At 34.5% G+C, this 21,995-nt stretch overlaps 3 protein-coding genes across 4 annotated transcripts; 2 read left to right on the top strand and 1 right to left on the bottom strand.

Annotated features, from left to right (window-relative positions):
• Nucleotides 1-391: 391 nt before the first annotated feature.
• On the top strand, nt 392-10,286 carry LOC111803175 (uncharacterized). Of its 2 annotated transcripts, none has more exons than XM_087127981.1 (14): nt 392-1,031; nt 2,455-2,541; nt 2,820-2,923; nt 3,085-3,135; nt 4,236-4,407; nt 4,522-4,839; nt 6,469-6,672; nt 6,779-7,291; nt 7,423-7,632; nt 8,000-8,188; nt 8,320-8,492; nt 8,937-9,089; nt 9,217-9,298; nt 9,359-9,524. In XM_087127981.1, the coding sequence occupies exons 1-14, from the start codon at nt 561-563 to the stop codon at nt 9,365-9,367; spliced, it is 2,736 nt and encodes a 911-aa protein (XP_086984107.1). In that variant the 5' UTR covers nt 392-560; the 3' UTR covers nt 9,368-9,524. The 2 variants fall into 2 exon arrangements, with proteins under 2 accessions (XP_086984107.1, XP_086984106.1); XM_087127980.1 differs by having other exon boundaries at nt 394-1,031; nt 9,375-10,286.
• A 977-nt stretch (nt 10,287-11,263) lies between these two features.
• PHF1 (phosphate transporter traffic facilitator1) lies at nt 11,264-14,895 on the bottom strand. The gene is made up of 10 exons (XM_023693644.2): nt 14,539-14,895; nt 14,255-14,355; nt 13,545-13,677; nt 13,354-13,445; nt 12,798-12,897; nt 12,646-12,718; nt 12,447-12,567; nt 12,088-12,207; nt 11,823-11,893; nt 11,264-11,734 (listed from the first exon to the last, which is right to left on the bottom strand). The coding sequence occupies exons 1-10, from the start codon at nt 14,713-14,715 to the stop codon at nt 11,544-11,546; spliced, it is 1,179 nt and encodes a 392-aa protein (XP_023549412.2). The 5' UTR covers nt 14,716-14,895; the 3' UTR covers nt 11,264-11,543.
• A 2,835-nt stretch (nt 14,896-17,730) lies between these two features.
• LOC111791772 (putative phytol kinase 1, chloroplastic) lies at nt 17,731-21,069 on the top strand. The gene is made up of 6 exons (XM_023673247.2): nt 17,731-18,080; nt 19,386-19,453; nt 19,569-19,700; nt 19,802-19,917; nt 20,011-20,125; nt 20,731-21,069. Exons 1-6 carry the CDS (start codon nt 17,772-17,774, stop codon nt 20,915-20,917), a joined length of 927 nt encoding a protein of 308 aa, XP_023529015.2. The 5' UTR covers nt 17,731-17,771; the 3' UTR covers nt 20,918-21,069.
• The last annotated feature ends 926 nt before the right edge of the window (nt 21,070-21,995 follow it).

The raw sequence follows: 21,995 nt of genomic DNA, 5'->3' as shown, positions 1-21,995 counted from the left end.
TTTTTATTTTATTTTATTTATTTATTTATATATTTGTTGAGACAGGTAGTCAAAAACCGCGTTAAAGAAGAAAAAGGTACGAAATTTCTTGATATATAACCAACAAACAAAAGAAAATAAAGTAATTAAAAAAAGACTTAATGACGCAATAAAATAAAGTAATGGAATAAATAAATAAATATATTTATTTATTTATTTAAAATAAATAAATAAATATATTTATTTATTTAAAATAAATAAATATATTTATTTATTTATTTAAAATAAATGAATATATTTATTTATTTATTTAAAATAAATAAATATATTTATTTATTTATTTAAAATAAATGAATGTAAAATTGGCCGACTTGGCAAAAAATCTATTTTGTGTGAAAAGTTGTTGTAATTTTGTAATTTTGCATTTGTCGTGTTCTAAAGCGGAAGTCATGGTAGTGATGGCAATTGAAATCTGAGTTTCACATCATTTCTAATCCATTCTCCAAACTCTTCTCTTCAATTCTTGCAAATCCGTTGTTCATCACGTTCTGCATAAAGATTTGGAGCACAGGATCTTCTGAATGAGACGTAGTTCATCTACAGAGATCGACGACAATGGGAGTGGAAATGCCGTCCCCGTCCTTCACTCGATTCGTGATCGTTTTCCTTTCAAGCGGAATTCCAGTCACTTCCGTTTGCGAGCCAAGGACTCACTGGATCATGCAACTCCTCGCTCCCGATCTCACCAGAGTCGGATCAATCGCAAGGGCTTGCTCGGGTGGCTTCCGGCTAGAGGACAAACGTTTTTCTACTTTGTCGTTGTTTTTGCAGTGTTTGCCTTTGTTTCCGGTTCTATGTTGTTGCAGAGCTCCATTAGTTTGATGTCTAGCCCTGGAAGTGAGAGGGGGCGGTGGCTTATGGAGCGTATTAAGTTTGGGAGCTCGCTGAAGTTTTTTCCGGGGAGGATTTCGAGGAGGCTGGTGGAAGGTGTTGGGCTCGATGAGGTGCGGAAGAAGGATCGTGTTGGCGTTCGTGCACCCAGGCTTGCTCTAGTGAGTATTAGGTTTCTTTTACTGCTGTTTGAAACTACTTGCGTTCGATTCGCTGACTATAGCTATCAATATTTGGCACATACCACTTAGTTCATTGCATTTCGTTTCTTATTGGCTATGCGCACTGTCTCACCAATGGAGGTCTTGTCAAAACTAGATTGGGAGCGAATTCTGTAGATTTCTATCAGTTGATTTGTATAAATCAATACACATTTCCCATCACACGTTACTTCAATCCTGCGAAGTAGATTAGCTTCAAACCATTTATTTGGATTCTGTATCACCACCCAATGGCACTCATATAGATCCTCTTCCATGACTTAGGTTCAATAACTTTCATCCACTTGGAGTATGTATTCAAGTTCTAAGGATCTGTCTAATTTTTGACAAACGAGTTTATGAAAACATTGAAAGTAAAATAAAATTGTTCGTAGAGACTCTTTACAATTTAGGAATGCGCATAATTGCAACAACAGCAGTTCTCACAATACCAAAAGTGTCAGGTATTTGATCATGAAAATTTAACAGTTAGCTTAACTTAATTTCCATTGAATTATTTTTTAATAAGAAATCGAGCTTTCATTGAGAAAAAACATGGAAGAATAGTTCAGAATATTGAGTAAAGTTCTTTCATATTATCAAAACTTCCCTACGAAAATTAATACAATAGCATTTTAAAACAGAGAAAGTAGCGCTTTTAACATTTTCATGTTTAATAGGCCTTTTGAAAATGATGTTTTTTTTTTTTTTTGTGATTTTTCTTAATTTTTTGTTTGATGCCAACATATTGGGCTGCCGACAGTAAAAATGTATATTAGGAGGGGTTAAAGGGGAAATGTAGCGAGAGTCAGGAAATCCTATGGAATGAGTGTATATGTTTGGGGGTGGTGCTATGCTGTGACGTAGGCCGAATTTTGGTTAGGGAATAGTAAGAGAGAAGCTGGTCCTCTTGAGTTGGTCTAGTGTTTGTAATTGAGTTTGTAGTTCTTTGTGCTTGCTCTCACTTTTTTCTTTGAATATGATGCACATCAAGATTCTAATCTTCTCTATCCAAAAACCCAATGAACGGCTTTAATGGCACTGGTCCATACGACTCTTTGGCCTCGGCCTTAAACAGTTGCACACTCAGAAGTTGAACAATGTCCTGTTTGCAATCTGTATGAAAGTACCAATAAGGGCTTATTTCATGATTTAGTACAAGGACTAAATTTGGACATTTGAAAGTATAGGACTAAAATTGAACATTTGAAAGTACTGGGACTAAAATGATGTTTTAATTTAAAAAGTCAGCTTATCTATGATTTCTAATTTTACTCTAGACTGCTTAAGAACTAACAGTATCTGAATCTGGATTCATCAAGGGATTAAGTCATGTACCAATTTTTTTTTCTTTCTTTTATCCTTATTCTTTCACTGATACCAGATCTTAGGAAGCATGGAGAGCAATCCACAATCATTAATGTTGATTACTGTGATGAAGAACATACAGAAACTTGGATACGTACTTGAGGTGAGTTATTGTTTTTTATTTTATTTTTTTGGTGATTCCTACAAAAAAGATGTTTTGTTCGGATTTTTATTTTACATAAGACGGTCGAAGTTGTAGAGTTGCCTTTGTTTGTCCATTGTTGTAGTACTATGTTTCCATTTTCCAGTACATATATGATGCATGGATTTTCTTGTAGATTTATGCAGTTGTTCATGATTCGTTCCCTTAAGTATTTAAAGATGCTTTAACTTTTGGTTACAATTATTTCTTTTGGATCCTCATTAAGGTCTATCTGACAGATTTTTGCAGTAGAGAGTGGAAATGAGCATTCAATGTGGAAACAGATCGGTGGCCAGCCTTCAATATTAAGTCCAGAGCATTATGGTCATGTTGATTGGTCAATGTATATGCTTCCTTTTTGTTTGTTAGAATGTTTTGTTACTATTCTTTATTTTGTATGTTCTCCTTGTTGATTTTTCTTTTCTGACTTTCAAGAAGTCTCTGGGACTACATTTCAATTTCTTGGCAGAAATGGTTGATTCTATTTTCATTTTTTTTTTCCAGATATGATGGTATTATTGCTGACTCCTTGGAAGCAGAGGGAGCAATTGCAAGGTTTTTTTCCCCCCTCTTTATAGCATAAAGTATCTTGTGAAATCTTTAACATGTAAAGTAATCTTTGTTTATACTTGCAATGAGGTCAATGGTTCTTGGCCTAACGGTATTTGTGATGTGCTTTATGAATTTATTTGCATTAGGCATGACTACAGACTATGGGCATGCAATATAGTGCGAACTTCTTTTTCTTTTTCTTTTTTTTTTTTTTTTTTTTTTTTTAAATAAACCATTATAGTTGGGGTAGAGTCTACCTCTTCCTTGCTAGATTTTGTGTTAGTTTTTTTCATAATATATATCAAGAATACGTCCTAGTGGATTTAGATTAACAGATAAGTTCACTGTTGTTTACACACTAGCAAATATGAGCATAGCTTACGAGGTTAAATTATTATACGTCTCTCCTAGTACTCAAATGTTTAAATCACCATCTTCACATTATTGAACTCAAAATAAATAAATAAATAAAAACTAGTACTGATACAGTTGGCTTACAAAGATCGAGTCTACTATAAGTTCAATTCATTTTTCACTAGTGAAATAACAATTGAAGATGAATTAAAATGCAAGTCACTCTAGGTGGGAAACTTAACTTTCAAAGTACAATTACCCAAATATGTTTGTAGTAAAAACAAAAAAGAAATTTATAAACTTAACGAAAGAGCACTGTTCGGTAGTTTGATTTAAACAGCTATTTTATAGAGATGTAATCAGCTGTGACTTGTAGGGAAAGGTTACCTACTGTCTGTCAATATATTTCTGCATATAAGAAATTGGAAAAAGAACTAAATAAAAAACTATGATAAATGCTCATGATTCCAATAAGAACCTATAAATAAAAACAACATTTTCTATGTTTTCGGTAACATAACACATGGAAATGGAGGAGGCAGTAAGAGTTTCAGAGAAACAATACATTCTAGTTTATGTGTGAGCTTGTAACGTGTAAAAGAAACTATGATTAAAAGGTAAGGTAAGATCATGAGCGTGCATGTGCTGATAAGAATACTTTTCTTTCTGAGTCCAATTGTTTTTGTTTTCATGTGCTTAAAAGTTTGAGAATTGAGATACTATGATTAGTGAGGTTTATATTTATGCAGCCTTATGCAGGAACCTTTTTGTTCTGTACCACTTATATGGATAGTTCGAGAAGATACACTTGCCAACCGCTTGCCGATGTATGAACAAAGGGGCTGGAAGCATCTTATTTCACATTGGAAGAGTTCTTTCAGAAGGGCTAATATTGTTGTGTTCCCTGATTTTTCCCTCCCAGTAAGTCTTCCTTTCGTCTCTATTTTTTTTATTGAATGCTGTGCTTATTAATAGTAAGTCTTGTATTTCCACATTGCACACTCTTATGCCTTTGCCATTTCCTTACCATATCAGATGTTGTATAGCATTTTGGACAACGGGAACTTCTATGTGATTCCTGGATCCCCGGCAGATGTTTATGCTGCAGAAAACTACAAAAATGTTCACTCCAAAAGTCAACTAAGAGAGAAAAATGGATTTAACGAAGATGATATACTGGTTATAGTCGTTGGAAGCTTGTTCTTCCCAAATGAGCTGTCATGGGACTATGCTGTGGCAATGCATAGCATTGGACCTCTACTCACAAAGTATGCAAGGCAAGAAGTAGGAGGATCGTTCAAATTTGTTTTCTTATGTTGTAATTCAACTGACGGATCCCATGGTGCTTTGCAGGTATAATTTTCTTTTGCACCAAAGCTTACAAGTTTATTTATTTACCTGTTACTATCATTAATCTTTTTTATAATTGGGATAGCGGGACTCCACTCGCGTCATGCCCATGGCTCTCCTCCTCTTATCTCTAGGCGGGGTTTGCCCAACCAAGACTACTCGCTGAGATAACGAGAGCTTTAAGTTATTAAGTATTCAACTTGGGGGCTTGAAACACTTAAATTTATTTTATTATATCATATGGGCGATTCTGGCTTTTCTTCAAGTGTGTGGATGGACATTCAAGTTCTATACTGATGTTTAAATTGAAGAGAATATTACGTAGTTTCTCAACTTTTATGATGTATATCTAAAAAATTCACACTTGATTCTTCTCCACCACTGGATGATTCATTGCCACATACATCCTATACCAAAAGCACATCAAGATTCTTCATAAAGGTTATGCTTGTGGTTCATTTCATCGTTTCCCATTTATGGTCTTTAACTTTTTGTGGTGGGGAGAAAAGGAACATAAGAGAGGAAAGTATAATAAGAAGAAAAAATAGAATATACATGGTTGTTTTTTTTTAAGTTGGCAATGAAAGTGATTTCCCTCTTTTTCTAATTATACTCTTAATTCTGTTTGGGCAGCATTTGGGTGAATACTGAATCGATGAAGTGTTTAATGGATTTACATATAATTCCCGAAATGTAGCTTTTGGTTTTCTTGAGTATGGTCATACTCCAATTAAACAATGTGAAGCTATTCTAAAATTTTCAAATTATCCTCTTTGTTCTTGTCTAATAAATTTCCAATTACCTTTAAGCATCTTCCCTGGTTTGATTGTTTTTCTAATTATATTCTTTATTCTGTTTGGGCAGCATTTGGGTGAATACTGAATAGATGAAGTGTTTAATGGATTTACATATAATTCCCAAAATGTAGCTTTTGGTTTTCTTCAGTATGGTCATACTCCAACTAAACAATGTTAAGCTATTCTAAGATTGTCAAATTATCCTCTCTGTTCTTGTCTAATAATTTTCCAATTACTTTTAGGCATCTTCCTTGGTTTGATTGTTTTGATTCTGCTCATTTAAAGCTCCTAGATGGTGTTCTTTCTGTTTTTATTCACTCCCCCGTGGAGTTTGCATTTTTTAGCATTAGTTTCTTTTTATTCCTAAAATGAAAAGTTTCATTTCTTCTTTAAAAAAATCCAATGATCTAATACCATCTACTCCTGCATGAATTTCTATTCGCCACATAGATAATCTTTCCTTTGCTTCTTTAGGAGTTCAATCTCCTTCTCTTGCTTACTTTCAAAATGCTTCTTATACTTACCTGGTTTCTCCATTGTTTTCTTTTATATAAATATATATTGATTTAGTAGGGATCGTTTATCTTTTGATGTACGATTCTTTTTTCTTTTTTTTTCCTCTTCCATCTTAAAATATTGTGCCAACTTTTGTTATTGGCCTCCTTTTTCGTGATCTGTGTTTATACTCCTTTTATACCTGGTTTTTTCTGCAAAAAGGAAAGAAGAAAAGATAAATCATCGTTCCTAATTTCTGTTTACTCCTCTCATGAAGTCTGTATCACAACAGGAGCACAAAGCAGTTTCTGACAATAGATCTATCTTTAAACCTGTGCAGGAGATTGCTTCACGTCTAGGACTTCCTGATGCTTCTATAACACATTATGGCTTAAATGGAGATGTCAACAATGTGCTGATGATGGCTGACATTGTGCTCTATGGATCTTCACAAGAAATACAGAGTTTTCCGCCTCTACTTATTCGAGCCATGTCATTTGGAATCCCAATCATGGTGCCTGATTTGCCTGCCTTGAGAAATTACGTAAGTTTGTCTGAGATATGCTCCATAATGTAACAGCACGACTCCCACCTCTTTTATCTTTCACCTTGTGCTGTTCCTTATCTTGTGCATTTTCTCTGGTTCTCAGATTGTTGATGGCGTCCATGGGGTTATCTTCCCAAAACATAATCCTGATGCTTTATTGGACTCTTTCTCACGAATGATATCAGATGGGAAGCTCTCCAGATTTTCACAAGCAATAGCTTCCTCTGGAAAATTACTTGCTAAGAATATACTAGCATCGGAATGTGTTACCAGTTACGCACGGCTCCTAGAGAATGTTCTGAATTTCCCATCAGATGTTAAGCTTCCAGGTTCTGTCTCCCAGCTTCAATTAGGGGCCTGGGAATGGAATTTGTTCAGAGAGGAAGCAGTGCAGACAATTGGCAAAAAGGTAGATACTGAAGAGAGGATTGCAGCAACAAGCAAATCCAGTGTTATTTTTGCTCTTGAAGCACAAATAACTAATTTTGTTAATTTAACCAATTCTTCTGAGACTGAAAACGGGACTCTGGAGCAAGATATTCCAACTCCACATGATTGGGATATTTTGGAGGAAATAGAAAATGCTGAAGAATATGAAACTGTTGAAATGGAGGAGGTATATTGCGGTACCTTCTTGTAATTGGATTACTTGCTCTCACCATTTCTTTCCCCTGGTTCTGAACTTCCCTACTCACGTATCCTTCTAAAATAGGCAGCTAAATACAGAATCATCTTCCTTTTCTGTAGTTTCAAGAAAGAATGGAAAGAGATCTAGGTGCATGGGATGAAATATATCGAAATGCCCGGAAATCTGAAAAACTCAAGTTTGAGGCAAATGAACGAGATGAGGGGGAGCTTGAAAGGACGGGACAACCTGTATCCATTTATGAGATATACAATGGTGCTGGAGCTTGGCCATTCATGCACCATGGTTCTTTGTACCGTGGACTAAGTCTTGTGCGCTCCATTCATCTTTTGTTTTATCAAGTCATACTTTCCATTTACTTATAGTTTCTGTTTTCTTAGTCAATTGCATAAGAATCACTCATCTGTGTTTTTTTAAAACTACCCCTATCTGTTTTACCTCTAAGCTAGAACTCTGCTGGGAATTCATGCATGTAGATACTTCATTTAGTTTGAAGTTCTACTCATTTGACGCTTTAGCTCTTGAAGATTTTCTTAAAAGTTTCTGAAGTAGTATTTGACTAGTTGAAAATTTAGACTTTGCCATTTTTGTTCATCGTTCACATCTTAAGGGCAGTTATGAACTTTTTACCTTGTTCTGTTTGAGTTTGTAAAGAATTTATCTTCAATTTTATGGCAGTCCACAAGGGCACTGAGGTTAAAATCTGATGATGTCAATGCTGTTGGACGGCTTCCTCTTCTGAATGACTCTTACTATCCGGATACTCTCTGTGAGATTGGAGGAATGTTTGCTATTGCAAATAAGATTGATAACATTCATAAGAGACCTTGGATTGGGTTTCAATCATGGCGGGCGTCTGGAAGAAAGGTATTTATGTACTGATTGACTGTTTCAAATTTATAGTTTGCCAGCGTCCCCCTCCCCCCTCCATTTTCAAAAGGTGGGCCCTTTCACCCTACTTGTATACAAGTTGCATTTAGCCCTTCATTTTGAAACAGGTTTCCTTATTCCCAAAAGCTGAAAATGTCTTGGAAGACACTATAAGGGACAACACTAAAGGAGATGTTATATACTTCTGGGCACACTTGCAAGTGAATCGTGGAATCTTGGGGGGCAGTAATGCTCCCACTTTCTGGTCAGTGTGTGATATCTTGAACGGTGGTCTTTGCAGGTAATTTTACATGTCTCATTAAATGGATGTAATCTAAGCAAGTTTGGATGAAAGATCTGTGCTGGGATGGCTTCATTTTATTTATTTTACTTGTAGATATTTACTTCTCTAGTGCTTTCTATTGGTTTTTTCGTCAGGAAATTGCAAACAATGATTTTCATTATCCTTTGTTCCTACATATGAAACGTTTTTAGTTTCTGGATGTCATTTGGAAAAGATGTTAAGATCATCAATGAAATGTTGATGCCTGCTTTGATGGCCGTTGTGCATGTGCATACACTCATAATTGGCTATGTATCTAAAATATGCTGACTGTTGAGAATGCGGCGTTAGAGTGTACTTTCATTTATGGGCATTTCTATTGAGTGGACTTGGTTCTAATTAATTATAGTTGAGAAATAGTGAACTTTCGATCGTGGCTCATTTTACTCAAAATGATTGCAGAACCGCCTTTGAGACCACCTTTCGTGAGATGTTTGGATTGTCGTCAAATATGGAAGCGCTTCCCCCTATGCCAGATGATGGTGGTCGCTGGTCTGCCCTCCATAGTTGGGTGATGCCAACCCCTTCCTTTCTGGAGTTCATAATGTTTTCCAGGTGATTAGTAGTAGCAAGTCTCCTGGAGTTCATAACCCACTCATATACAGTAATTGTTCGTATTTGGTCATTGTGTTAATATAAAGGAGGTAATTCCATTAATTGCAATTGGATTTGGGAACTACAGGATGTTCACCCACTACCTTGATGCTGTGAATAGAAATCAAAGTCAACCATATGGATGTTTGGTTGCTTCCTCTGAGCTTGAGGTAAGGATTCGAGTCCAATCCATTTCCTTCCATACTATTCTCTCTCTCAACTCCTGTTAGTTTCTATGATGAGCAGAAAAAACACTGTTACTGTCGGATACTGGAAATCCTGGTCAATGTCTGGGCGTACCACAGTGGACGGAGGATGGTTTATATCGATCCTCACTCGGGTTTCCTCGAAGAGCAGCATCCAGTTGAACAACGCAGGGAATTTATGTGGGCAAAATATTTTAACTCCACGTTATTGAAGAGTATGGATGAAGATTTAGCAGAAGCTGCAGATGACGAAGGTGGTTCAAATCAAATGGGGCTGTGGCCATTAACAGGGGAAGTTCATTGGCAAGGGATATATGAGAGAGAGAGAGAAGAAAGGTATAGAGTGAAGATGGACAAGAAGAGAACCACAAAAGTAAAACTAATGGAGAGGATGAAATTTGGATACAAGCAAAAATCACTTGCAGGATGAGAAGCTGGAATTCTGAACCTTATTTAGCCAGCTAATTCTGAAAGCTTCTGACTGCTGACTTGGCTAGAAGAGATTGAAAGAGAGCTTCCCTACGTCGAAAATGAATCAAACCAGTTTTTCGTTACATACGGTACGTTAAGGAATCTGAGTTCTTTCTCAATTATACTTACTCTACAGAGCATTTCTAGGCAACAAAACTGAAGAAAAGCAAAGCTGAAATTGCAGCTCGGTTATTGGAGGCATATATTACCAGAGAACACCAGGTTATTTTGGGAGAGGTACTCTAAATATTCTTTAAAATTCTTTCTTCTATATTCCACTTACCTCATATATAGCAACAAGACATAAGGGAAATTCCTTTTACTTCTGTACAACCAAAATAGCAATTATTGAGGCAATTTTGGTCATTCATGATAGTTGATGGTTTCCACTTTCAGATAATTGTTTTCTTCTCTTTGCTTTTAGTTCTGTCTTTTCTCCTTTGCCAACAACTATGGTATGGAAATCTGCAAACTTTGTTCAGATCTAGAGACTCTATGGTACTCGAGGACTTGTCTTGTAACACAGACTCTATTATGCTAAAAATAAAATATCGATTAGGCATTTTGCGCTGTGACTGGGTCGATTAAATTTCCATGTTTAGAATGACTATTCAAGTGTGTAAAAGTACTTAATTTTCCAAATGAATACTAAATGTGTGACATCTTAATTCTTTTTTTAATGCATCGTAAATTTGTAAAATTTATAAATTAGCAATTTTCGGTTCATAAGATAGTTCATTTTACCTTTTGTTTTTTACCTTAAAAAATAATTGTGAGATTTCACGTTAAGTTGGAGAAGGGAAACTTATCTCTAGCTTTTTAAAACTTCGAGGGAAAGTCCAAAAGAGAGCTAGTGGGCTTAAACTATTAAAAATGGTATCAGATCCAGGTATCGTTGGCCCCCAAGGAGGTGGAATGTGAGATCTCACATCAGTTGTGGAAGGGAACAAAGTAGGGCCCCGAATGTGAGATCTCACATCAGTTGTGGAAGGGAACAAAGTAGGGCCCCGAATGTGAGATCTCACATCAGTTGTGGAAGGGAACAAAGTAGGGCCCCAAGGGAGTGGAATGTGAGATCCCACATCAGTCGGGAAAGGGAACGAGGCAGGCCCTCCAAGGAGTGGAATGTAAGATCCCACATCAGTTGGGGAAGGAAAGTATTCCTCATAAGGGTGGAAACCTCTCCTTACCAAACCCCCTTGTAAAGATGTGAAAACATCATCCATCTCCATTTTAACACATTGTTACAAACAACTTTATTTTTTAGAGTCTCAACAAAAAAAAAAATAATAATAATAATAAAATAAATAAATAATTTGGTAGTGGTTTCAAATTTGTTCCAAAAAGTAGAAGAGGAAATTAGGAACTTATATTCAAATCTTATCACATAGAGGCAAAGCAAAGATTACACTAATTAGCTCAAGAAAATATTTGAAATGGTCATTTGGAATAAGAATGTTGACCATAAAAGATGAATAAATTAGGTAAACTGTATAATCAAATAATTATACAACTGTGATGTCTAACTTCCAAACATGATTGAGAATTCAGTAATTTTAACTTGATGCTCACGGACAAGAGCTAATTTAATCATAATAATTGCATTAAACAAAAGAACTGCAAACAAGCCTCCTGAAATGAAGTTTAAAGCCAAGTAGAAGAAGTCTAAAGAACCGAAAACCAGTACTCGAGATCCATCCTATCGCTCGATCGTTAATAGTTAACATGACAGATGCTCTCACATGTCAACTGGTCCAAATGGATCATCAGCATACTGTGAATCTCCTACAAAGGAATCAAACCTGGGTCTTGCTGGCTGATCTCTTCCAAGAGGGAATTGCCAAAACGAATCCGAATTCTCGTAGAAGATATAAAAAACAACAGCCGATGCAGCGAATAGACTTACGAGCAGCAAATAGATCTGCCACTCTGCAAATTTTAAGCATGGTATAATGTTACGCGCTGCAACGACAGAAATGTCATAGACTTCGAGAAGAGGGAGTAAAGAGAGATTTACCTTTCCAGTCAGCAGGAACATTTAGCTTAGTCACCAAAGTCCCCCATTCGACTGAACTAGTAAGAACAACCCTACAAAAGGGAAAGAACAAAAATATTCATGAGCAAATACCCAAATAGTGACAGAAAAAAACCCTTAGGAATACCATTAGGAATGTAGTTAGAGTATTAAGGGTTTGTTATGCTACTTGATTTATCTTGTAGTTTATTTACATTGCAATACATTTCGGGTTCTATCGAAAACGGGCTTAATTTAATAGTTTTACCTTTCACTGGGGCAGAACTCTAAGGTTTTTATGGATGTACCAAGATGCAGCCTCTTGCTCATATGACTGACTTCCATTTTCTTTACTTCAGCCACACATACATCCCCATCCTTGCTTCCCCTGAAATGAAAATTTTTCACATTTAATCAAAAACCTCGTTCGATAAAGCGTGAAGCACACCGAAGCACACAACCAAAAAAGAAAGTAGATTAAAGAGTTTGTTCACAAAAGAATATTGAACCATCTCAGATGATCTTGCTAATGTGTTATCACTGCTATCATCATATGTGAGGTATGAGGAAAAGATTTGTCAATTAATCTAACATTATAGCCTCAATTTGACAATGAGATGCACTTACAAAGCCAAATATTTTCCATCTCGACTGATGGACATTACACAAGCAGGCTTTCTCAGCAACCTCTTATACCCAATTCTTTTCCAGTTACTGATGTCCCAAACGGCAGTGACCGCCTTCTCGCCTGTTTCCAGAGATGCAATAAGCCATTCAATAAGATTATTGGAGCTAGATAACTACACAGTTCTGAAAACGTTCCTACCTCTTTGGACGGTGCAAAATAAAAATGGTTTAGTGCCATCCTTGGAAAATCGACAGAGCTCGATTTTCTCATCCTGATCATTGATATGAACACGTTACTAATTACAAGAAAATGCAAATAAACACAAAAGCGTGTAGAAATAACTACCGTACCGCACTCCGGGTTAAAGTAGTTATAGGAACTCCATCATCAGTTTTCCAAACTCTGGCTGATCCATCGCTGGATGTAGAAGCCAAGAACTCTGAGTCTAGGCTGGAACAAGAAAAAATTAAGACATTTTCAAATCTGGAAAGGGAAGAAATATTTTCAGATCTTCTCTAACATTTTCAGCTTCAACCAACAAATACTTGCAAAATTTTCATCCACCATAGTCAGAATAACAGATCACTAAGTTCACGGATGACGAGCGTTTTAAAGTTCTTTATATAGTTCTGACTTCTGATAGCAACAAGAGAATATCAAGAGGTCTATAAAATGTTGCTATCATTATTTATGTATAAATTTGAAGGTGTTACGAACACTTTCCTAATAACAGTTTCAAAAGATCAAGATACAAACTGTGTTCAAAAGGCATCCCATCAAAATTTCTTTAGCACGCAAAGACGTCGTAATAGATAAAATATATATACTGCAAGCGGAAACAAACAAACAGACAAGATGTTGCCATAGTATGAGAATACAACAGAAGTAGACAACTTCATGGCTCACCTAAAGTCCATATCCCTGACAGATTTATGCGCACTTGGTTCGTCTAAAATGGGGCGCAGGCTAGGCCACTCTAAGATTCGGAGGTGTCCATTCTGTAGTTAATTTGATATCAAAGTAAATATACCATGTTTTTTAGAATGAAGAGAACAAAAAGAAGATTGAACAATATAGACAACAGGAGACATTCTTACCACCCCACCCGTAGCAAGTTTAGAACCATCGACACTGAAAGCGAGACAATTCTGAGAACCGACGTCATTCAGTGGAGGCAATTCCTTCATCAACAGCTTCACGTTTAATTCTTGACCACACAGCTCGAATAATCTACAAGACGAACGAAAGAGAACTAAGCCTTCAAATCTTCATCATATTCAAGAAACTAGCAGTCAGAGTGATATTAAGAAGAAAAAAAAACGAAAAATCCGAGCATCAAGCCAACATCCAAGCACTAAAACTGCATGGAGAAATCTCAACTCACTAAACTACAGTATCAAATTCCATGTGTCCGTGAAACTACACATCTTTATTAAAAATATCATGAATCAGCAATCAAGCCAGTAGAGGTAGCAGCCATGTCTCTTGCACAAATATAACAAAAAATGTCAATCTTACTGAACCTAGATGATAACTTGGCCAGAAAGTTATGCCCTCTACATTCAATAGCACGTCTAGTATAATAGAACACAGAACAGAACTTTAATGTCCTATGAGAAAAAGAAGAAAAAAAGAGTTTTAAAACTAAATCTCATAGGGGAACCTGAAGTAGTAAGCAGATGATCAAGGAACTTCAATGGCCTTTTATCTTCTCCATGACAAACAATGAATCATAGTTTGACCAATTATATTCATATACATGAAATATACAGACTCTCAGATGTTCATACCAAACAAGACAACTTACTTGCATCCACCTTGAGTGGTAGAACACACAATTTCATCCCCGCTGGGATGAACAGCAACACTAACAAGATCACCATCGCATTCTTCAAACACGAATTCAGTCTACAAACAAAAAATAAATAAATAAATAATCAGGTCAAGCAACAAAATCGAAAAACCCTAGCTATCCAGTTGGATTTTATCTTCAATTTCGCAAAAATACTGCAATAGACACAAGAAGAACTTCAAATTCAATTAAAAAAAATCCAAAAAGAGAGAGAGAGAGAGAGAGAGAGAACAAAAAACCAGAGGAGAGGCCGAAAGAGAAGTGATCTTGGGATCAAACGAAAAGATCTCGAGCACGGAAGGAGATGAATCCGGTCGCCTAGACCTCCCAATAAGCGCTAAGTTCACATTCTCGGGCCTCCGAATCCACGACCCACACGAAACGGGACCTGGATTCGACCCGCCGCCGCCTCCCATGATCAAATTTTCGCCGGAAAAAGGGAGGAAATCGGAGGGGAAAGGGCAAAAATTCTCAATAACGTCCGGTGAGAAGCCAGAAAAGGGAAATTAACTGTTATTCGAGACGAAAGTGGAGGGAAGAAGAACGAGTTTCAACTCCCATGTGAAACAAAGGCTCTTCCAATTCAACGATCGAACGAAATTTTATATCAATTTTTTTTTTCTTTTTTTTTTCCAATTTTAATTTTAAATAAATTCCAACTAGCAAATCCAAAGCATATTTAGCCGTTTTCCGTCGGTTATTTGCCTAAAACGACGTGTCGGAATACATAATTCGACATGACGTTCATGCCTGGACGGACTTGACAAGGAATATTCTCGGAAGATTCCGCGGGAAATGCGATGAGGGATCGGACGGTTGACATTCTTCCTCATATTTCTTTGACTTTTTTGGTTCTTCTCTTTGACTTTTTTTTTTTTAATAATATATTTAAATTTAAATTATACCAAATAGCTAAAACTTTTATATATTAGTTATGAATAAGTATAATTGAATATTAGATTTATTGTTACTATTTATTTAAAATTAGAAATAAAAATTAAAATTTTTAAATTTGATGGCATAATTGTAATTTACTATATCATTTAGGGTATTTTTGTATATGATAATTTAGTTTTATTTTAATTCTTAATTTTCAATTTTATATTATTAATAATTATTATTATTATTATGATCGTTCCTACATCAATCATTTCGAAGTGAAAGGAAGTTATTTTCTTCTTCACGCTTCGGTTACAGTATGTTCATTGGTTGGCGTTTTTGTCATCTCCTCTTTCAACACTTCTCTTGGTTTAGCACGTACTACCCTTCTAAACCTAATTTTTCACTTGCTCGAGAAGCGTTTGATGTCATTTTTAGGACGTGCATCACTTGTGTGACACAATTTTAAAATAAATAAACTTTTTTTTAGTCAATTTTAAAATTCACCAAATTTGTTAAAAATATATCAATTTTTTTTTCTGAAACCAATTTGAAAAACACATAAATGTCAACGGGTATTCATATATATATATATATATATATATATATATATATATATATATATATATTATCTTGTATTTATTTATTTGTTATTTTCAAATGGGTTGACATTTATGATTAGTTGCTAGTTTAATAAAAAAAAAAAAAAATTGACTATATATATTATACACTAAAATCAGTTGACTTTTTTTCTTTTGCATTTTAATTTTTATTTAGACTGTCCTTAAATATATAATTTCTTGCTAGATATTTATTCTTATGCCCTCTTATTAATAAAGCTTATTTATTTATCATAAAGAATTTAAAATATGATATTCAAAATTTCCATATTTAAAATTTAAATATTATAGTACACAAGATTTAAAAGTTTTAAAAAATTTACTTATATATATATATATATATATATATATATATATATATATATATATATATATATATATATATATATATATATATATTAAATTAACCTAAAATATACGAAGTTTGTATATTTATTGAGTGTTTTGTTCAATTATTTTCACTTTTTTTAATAATAAAAAAAAGAAATATGTTTGATAATTATTTTCTACTACATGGAAAATATTTAAAAAATAATAATAAATATGTAAAATTATTCTATTGCATTTAATTAAAAATATTTTTTCAAAAAAAAAAACAAGAACAATAAAAGAAAATTGCTTTTATTGGGAAAAAATCATTTAAAATGGGAAACAACAAACAAAAATAGTTATTGTTTTTTTTTTGTATATAATATATAAAAAAAATTAGTTCTATATTTACAAAATAATAATAATAATAATAATAATAATAATAATAATAATAATCCTTATCATACATAGGTTTTAATATATTAAAAAAAAATTATTCCTTTTCCAATTTAATTTATTTTCAACTTTATTTTATTCTTATCCATGTATTTAATTTTTATTCGGTCTTTAAACTTTAAAATTTTACATTTTTACTCGAGTTTTACTATTAATTTTTGAGTGACTACTTTTCATTAATTAATTTATATCTTATATAGATTTTTTAATTAATTTTAATAATAACTAAAAATTAGTGACAATGAATTAATTTAATTATGAAAAGTTAATCAATAGAAAATTAATAGAAACAACAAAAAATGAACATTAGTCAATAAATAAATAAATATTTTCTTTAAATCAATAGAAAATTAACAGAAACGACAACATCATCAAACAAATCAGACATATTTTCTTTAAATAAATGCATAAATAAATAAATAAATAAATATAAATATATATATATATATGTATATATATAGTACGTTTAGATTTTTTTTGTGGTATTCAATAATTGGTAAAAAAAATTGGATATAAAATATCCAATAAGAATCCAAAAATGAAAATGGCCGCCGCATGCTGCAACCAATCACCGTTAGCCGTCGCAATCACCGCCGACGAGTAAATCTTTAATGCTTAAGCATTTAAAAAAAATTTCTTCTCTATTTTTAATTATCGGAATTAAAATATCATAAATTCAACTAACAATTTAGGCGTTTAATTAAATGTACGAAAGAAAAATTATAATTAATTTCCTCCATAAATTTATTTAACGAGTATATGCACGTAACAACCGTTTTACGCTCTCAGTAAATTATTTTAAACCATTGATGTAATGTCACGGTCTGTTTTATGTTATTTGATTCAATATATGAGAGAAATTATTACTCGTTTTATTTAATAATGGGTTTATATATATATATACTATGAGTCGGGTTTTTCTCTAATTTTTAAATTTAAAGTATTCTTGTAAGCAGTTAATTTTTTTTTTAAATAAAATTAATGTAATAACCGAAAATTATATATATATATTTTTAATTTTAAAGACTAAAATATAATAATTTTAAATATTAAATAAAATTTTATTTTAAAATAGTTTTATGGATATTTTCTCCATTTATTCAACGTGTAGTTATTCAATGCGTTAATTTTTTTTTTTCCCTTCTATATATACTGTTACATATATCTTCACTGCCATTCCGTTTCAGTTGATTGCCACGATCGCCTCCATGAGCCTCTTAGCCATTGGCTGCTCGGATTCTCGTCTCCGTTCTCGCCGGGATCGGGATACGAGTGTCGCCGCTGTTTTTTCGCTATCCGGTGAACTGAAGCAGCGTCGGATTCTATCTTTCCGAACTCTCTATCGTACACCGCCGGCGTTTCGGATTACGTCTTCCTCCTCTGACCGCCTTTCACCTCCACGTGCAGTTTCCGGCGACCTTTTGCATGATGCCGGTGCGACGGCGGCCGTCCTTGCTGGCGCTTACTCGCTTGTTCTCGGATTCGACAATCTGGCGCGGCGGAATTTGATTCAACAGGTCTGTCGAATTCGTTCTCTTCCTCGATAGCACATGCAAGTTTTTCTAGTTTTAGTTTCGTAGTAATTAGATGCGTGTAAACAGAGATCTGGATTTTGGAAAACCTTTTAGTATGTTTTGTATATTGTTAAATTGTGGAAAACGATATGCACCATTTAGTTTGTGCCTCAGAAAGGTGTATTTCGATTTCCACAAATGGAAGGGCGATTATTTGTAAGGAAGTTATGAATCTCTGGTTTTCCTTTCTCAAAATGGAGGTGGAATAAAATTTTTCTTTGGAGACCCTCACAGTCACTCACACATAAGCATAGTTAATAAATACGGAATTTGTAGATGCAGAGTGTAAACAGTAAATTCTGGCGAGATTCTCTACAATCCGAGTTAATCCAAAACCTTGCTTTTCTCGCTTGCTTAGGCAGATGAATTTGAGCATATTACTGAAAATTCATATGAGCATTTAGTAGTTCATTGCATTTAGCATGTAGGTAATATGTACAGAAGCTGAATCAGATAATTTTACAAAAATTGAATTAGAATTCTTCATAGCCCTTTTCAAATGTTCTGGAAGCATCTGCCATGGTAACTGACTCTTGACTCTTGAGTATCTCCATCTTAGTTGAGGTCTTCTCAGTTTTGTTAAGGATATTTAGTCCCGAATTATGGTTTTTCACATGTATCATATTTGACCATTTATTATAGACAAATGTCTTGTATCCTTCAAGTAAACTGCAAAGCGATCATCGGATAGCGGCGATACTGCCTTGGTTCGGACGAAAATATACCTAACCCATGAAGTAGAAGGGAGAAACTCAGAGGAAGAAGGAGAGTAGGGAGAGAGGGTCAAATAAATGGAAAGAACAATAATGGATACAAGATATTTGCTTATAATAAATTGTCAAACATGATAGATGTGGTAAAGCATAATTCTTCTTACTTTTGTATGTTAATGGATCTGTTCAGTATCATTTAGTTCCCATTTTCTTCCACTTGGCTCTGTATTTAGTGGCTTGTTTATTGCGCTAGCTGAGCGCCCAGTACTGGTAGGTTAGGGAAGTCAATAACAATTGTACTGAATATTAATTCTTTCATAATTCGAATAACTTCTCTCTGCACGTTACAACAAACTTACTGTAGGAGGTATTAGTTCTTTTATTATTCAAATCAATTCATTTGTCTTCTGATCATGTAGAAAATGTTAGTTACGTGAAAGAAGAATGAAATCTCACAGAAAGTATTGTGTTCCTTGTTACTTTTCATGAATAGCATCAATATTCTCTTCTAGTAACTCGTGTTGAAATTGAACAGAAATTGAGCAGAAAACTTGTCCACATATTGTCTGGATTGCTTTTCATGATGTCTTGGCCTATATTCAGGTAATCAACTTGTTTCCCTTGCAGAGAAGTTCTCGCCTCATTTATTTTGCATACCAATGATTTAAATCTGGGTGTTTCTCAACCACTTCAGTTTATCGTTTTAATTCTGGAATAGCACCTCAACGAAGGCTCGCTACTTTGCTTCCATAGTTCCAACTGTGAATTTCTTGAGGCTTGTTATCAATGGCCTCGCATTGGCCAAAGATGAAGGACTTTTAAAATCCCTTACTAGGGAAGGAAAACCAGAGTAAACTTTCAACTACCCTTTCAGCATTGGCAAATTCTTAGATTATATTCCTCAATCACAACCCCTTTAATCAATTCAGGCATGTGTTTTTAAATTTGCAGGGAATTGCTGAGAGGCCCTCTTTTTTATGTCCTGATGCTGATTCTGTCAGCTGTTGTGTTTTGGCGTGAATCTCCTATTGGCTTGATCTCACTGGCAATGATGTGTGGGGGGGATGGTAATTTTCGGCTTCTCTAAAGGCGTGGTGCTTGTGTCATGCCCCTTTAGTGAAAAACCATCATAACTGCTATTAACCTGAAGTTAACTGCAGGCATTGCTGATATAATGGGAAGAAAATTTGGGTCCAAAAGGCTTCCTTATAATGAAGGGAAAAGTTGGATTGGTAGCATATCAATGTTCATCTTTGGATTTTGCGTCTCCATCGGGTGAGTTCCTTCTAGCCCTTCTGCTTTCTAGAGGGGAGCGAAACATTTCTTATAAGGGAGTGGAGACCTCCCCCAAAAGGGAAAGCCCTAAGATGACAATATCTACTAGCGGTAGACTTGGGGCTGTTACAAATGGTATCAGAGCCAGTCACCGAATGGTGTGCCAGCAAGGATGCTGGCCCCCAAGGGGGTAGATTGGGAGATCCCACGTTGGTTGGAGAAGGGAACGAAGCATTCCTTATAAGGGTGTGGAGACCTCTTACCGAAAGGGAAAACCCAAAGATGACAATATCTGCCAGTGGTGGATTTGGGTTGTTACAAATAGTATCAGAGCCCGTCATCGAATGGTGTGCCAGCAAGGATGCTGGGCCCCCAAGGGGTAAATTGGGAGATCCCACATTAGTTAGAGAAAGGAACGAAACATTCCTCATAAGGGTGTGGAAACCTCTTCTTAGCAGATGCGTTTTAAAAATCTTGAGGGGAAGCTCGAAAGGAAAAACTTAACGAGTACAATATTTGTTAAGTGTGGGCTTGGACTGTTACAACTAAGATTGATCGGCGAAAGTAACTTAGAACTTAGAAAAGTGGCATTGTTGTGTGCGTAGGGTGTTATATTATTACTCAGTTCTTGGATATTTGGAGGTGGATTGGATAAAAGCAGTCCAGAAAGTTGCTTTAGTTGCTCTTGTGGCAACTGTGGTGGAGTCTCTCCCAATTGCCGATGTCGTAGATGACAACATATCAGTCCCACTGGTCAGCATGGTAGCAGCCTTCCTGACTTTCAGTACTTAAATCTCACGACCTTCTATTTTTTTTACCTGTTCCCAAGAACCCCCCCTCCCCCCCCTTTTGGTATCTTTCTCAACTTTTGACATACATATTGAAAATCATTTTTCAAAAATAGGTTACAGTTATTATTATTATTACAAAATGTAATAATAAATTTTATAGACTAAATGAACTTTTTACACTTCTTTAGCATTCAATTATTTATTTTTTCTTTTATAATTCAGGTTTTTGTGCTACTTTTGGTCATCATTTTTTTTAGATTTTAATAGTATCTATGTTTTATTTCTAAATTTTGAATATATATATATATATATATATATATATATATATATATATATATATATATATATGAGAGGAATGGAAGTGGTTAACACGAGAGCTCCTCTAAGTGTTCCAGTCGGCAGAGCGACTCTCGGTCGAATTTTCAACGTGCTTGGAGAGCCTATTGATAATTTGGGTCCTGTAGATACTCGCACAACATCTCCTATTCATAGATATGCCCCTGCTTTTATATGGTTAGATACAAAATTATCTATTTTTGAAACAATAATTAAAGTAGTAGATCTTTTAGCCCCTTAAGAGAAGACAACAGGGTTTAATTACAGTAAAGTTTTCCTTATAATTTTCATCTTTAAAATTAAATGTCTTTAAGACAACTATTATACTTAAATAGCATGAGGTATAAAAGTAATGTGAGAAAAACCAATATGAAAAGTTGTACTTAATGTTTGTGCATTTTGACCGTTGACTTTAGAATTTATTTTAAAAATATCATTTTATAACTCTATATATATTCCTCTATGAATTCTCGTCTAAAAATTTTGAGATCCGAATCTTCTGTAATATCGAACTAAATAATAATAAAAACCTCTCAATTTCCGTCTTTGTTTTAATTGGGAGATTAGTTTGTTTTGTAGAAATATGGTCCATATGTACTATATTTATAATTTCACCTATTGTTTGTCTTGTCAATTTAGAAATATGGTCCATACGTACTATATTTATAATTTCACGTGTATTGTTCGTCACTTTTACAACTCATTGCCATGTGACATTTTTTTTTTTTTTTGTCTTCATTTTA

This window comes from Cucurbita pepo, chromosome 1, assembly GCF_057944985.1.
Source record: "Cucurbita pepo subsp. pepo isolate OVF chromosome 1, ASM5794498v1, whole genome shotgun sequence".
Taxonomy (NCBI): domain Eukaryota; kingdom Viridiplantae; phylum Streptophyta; class Magnoliopsida; order Cucurbitales; family Cucurbitaceae; genus Cucurbita; species Cucurbita pepo.
This window is presented reverse-complemented; position numbering and strand designations above follow the sequence as displayed.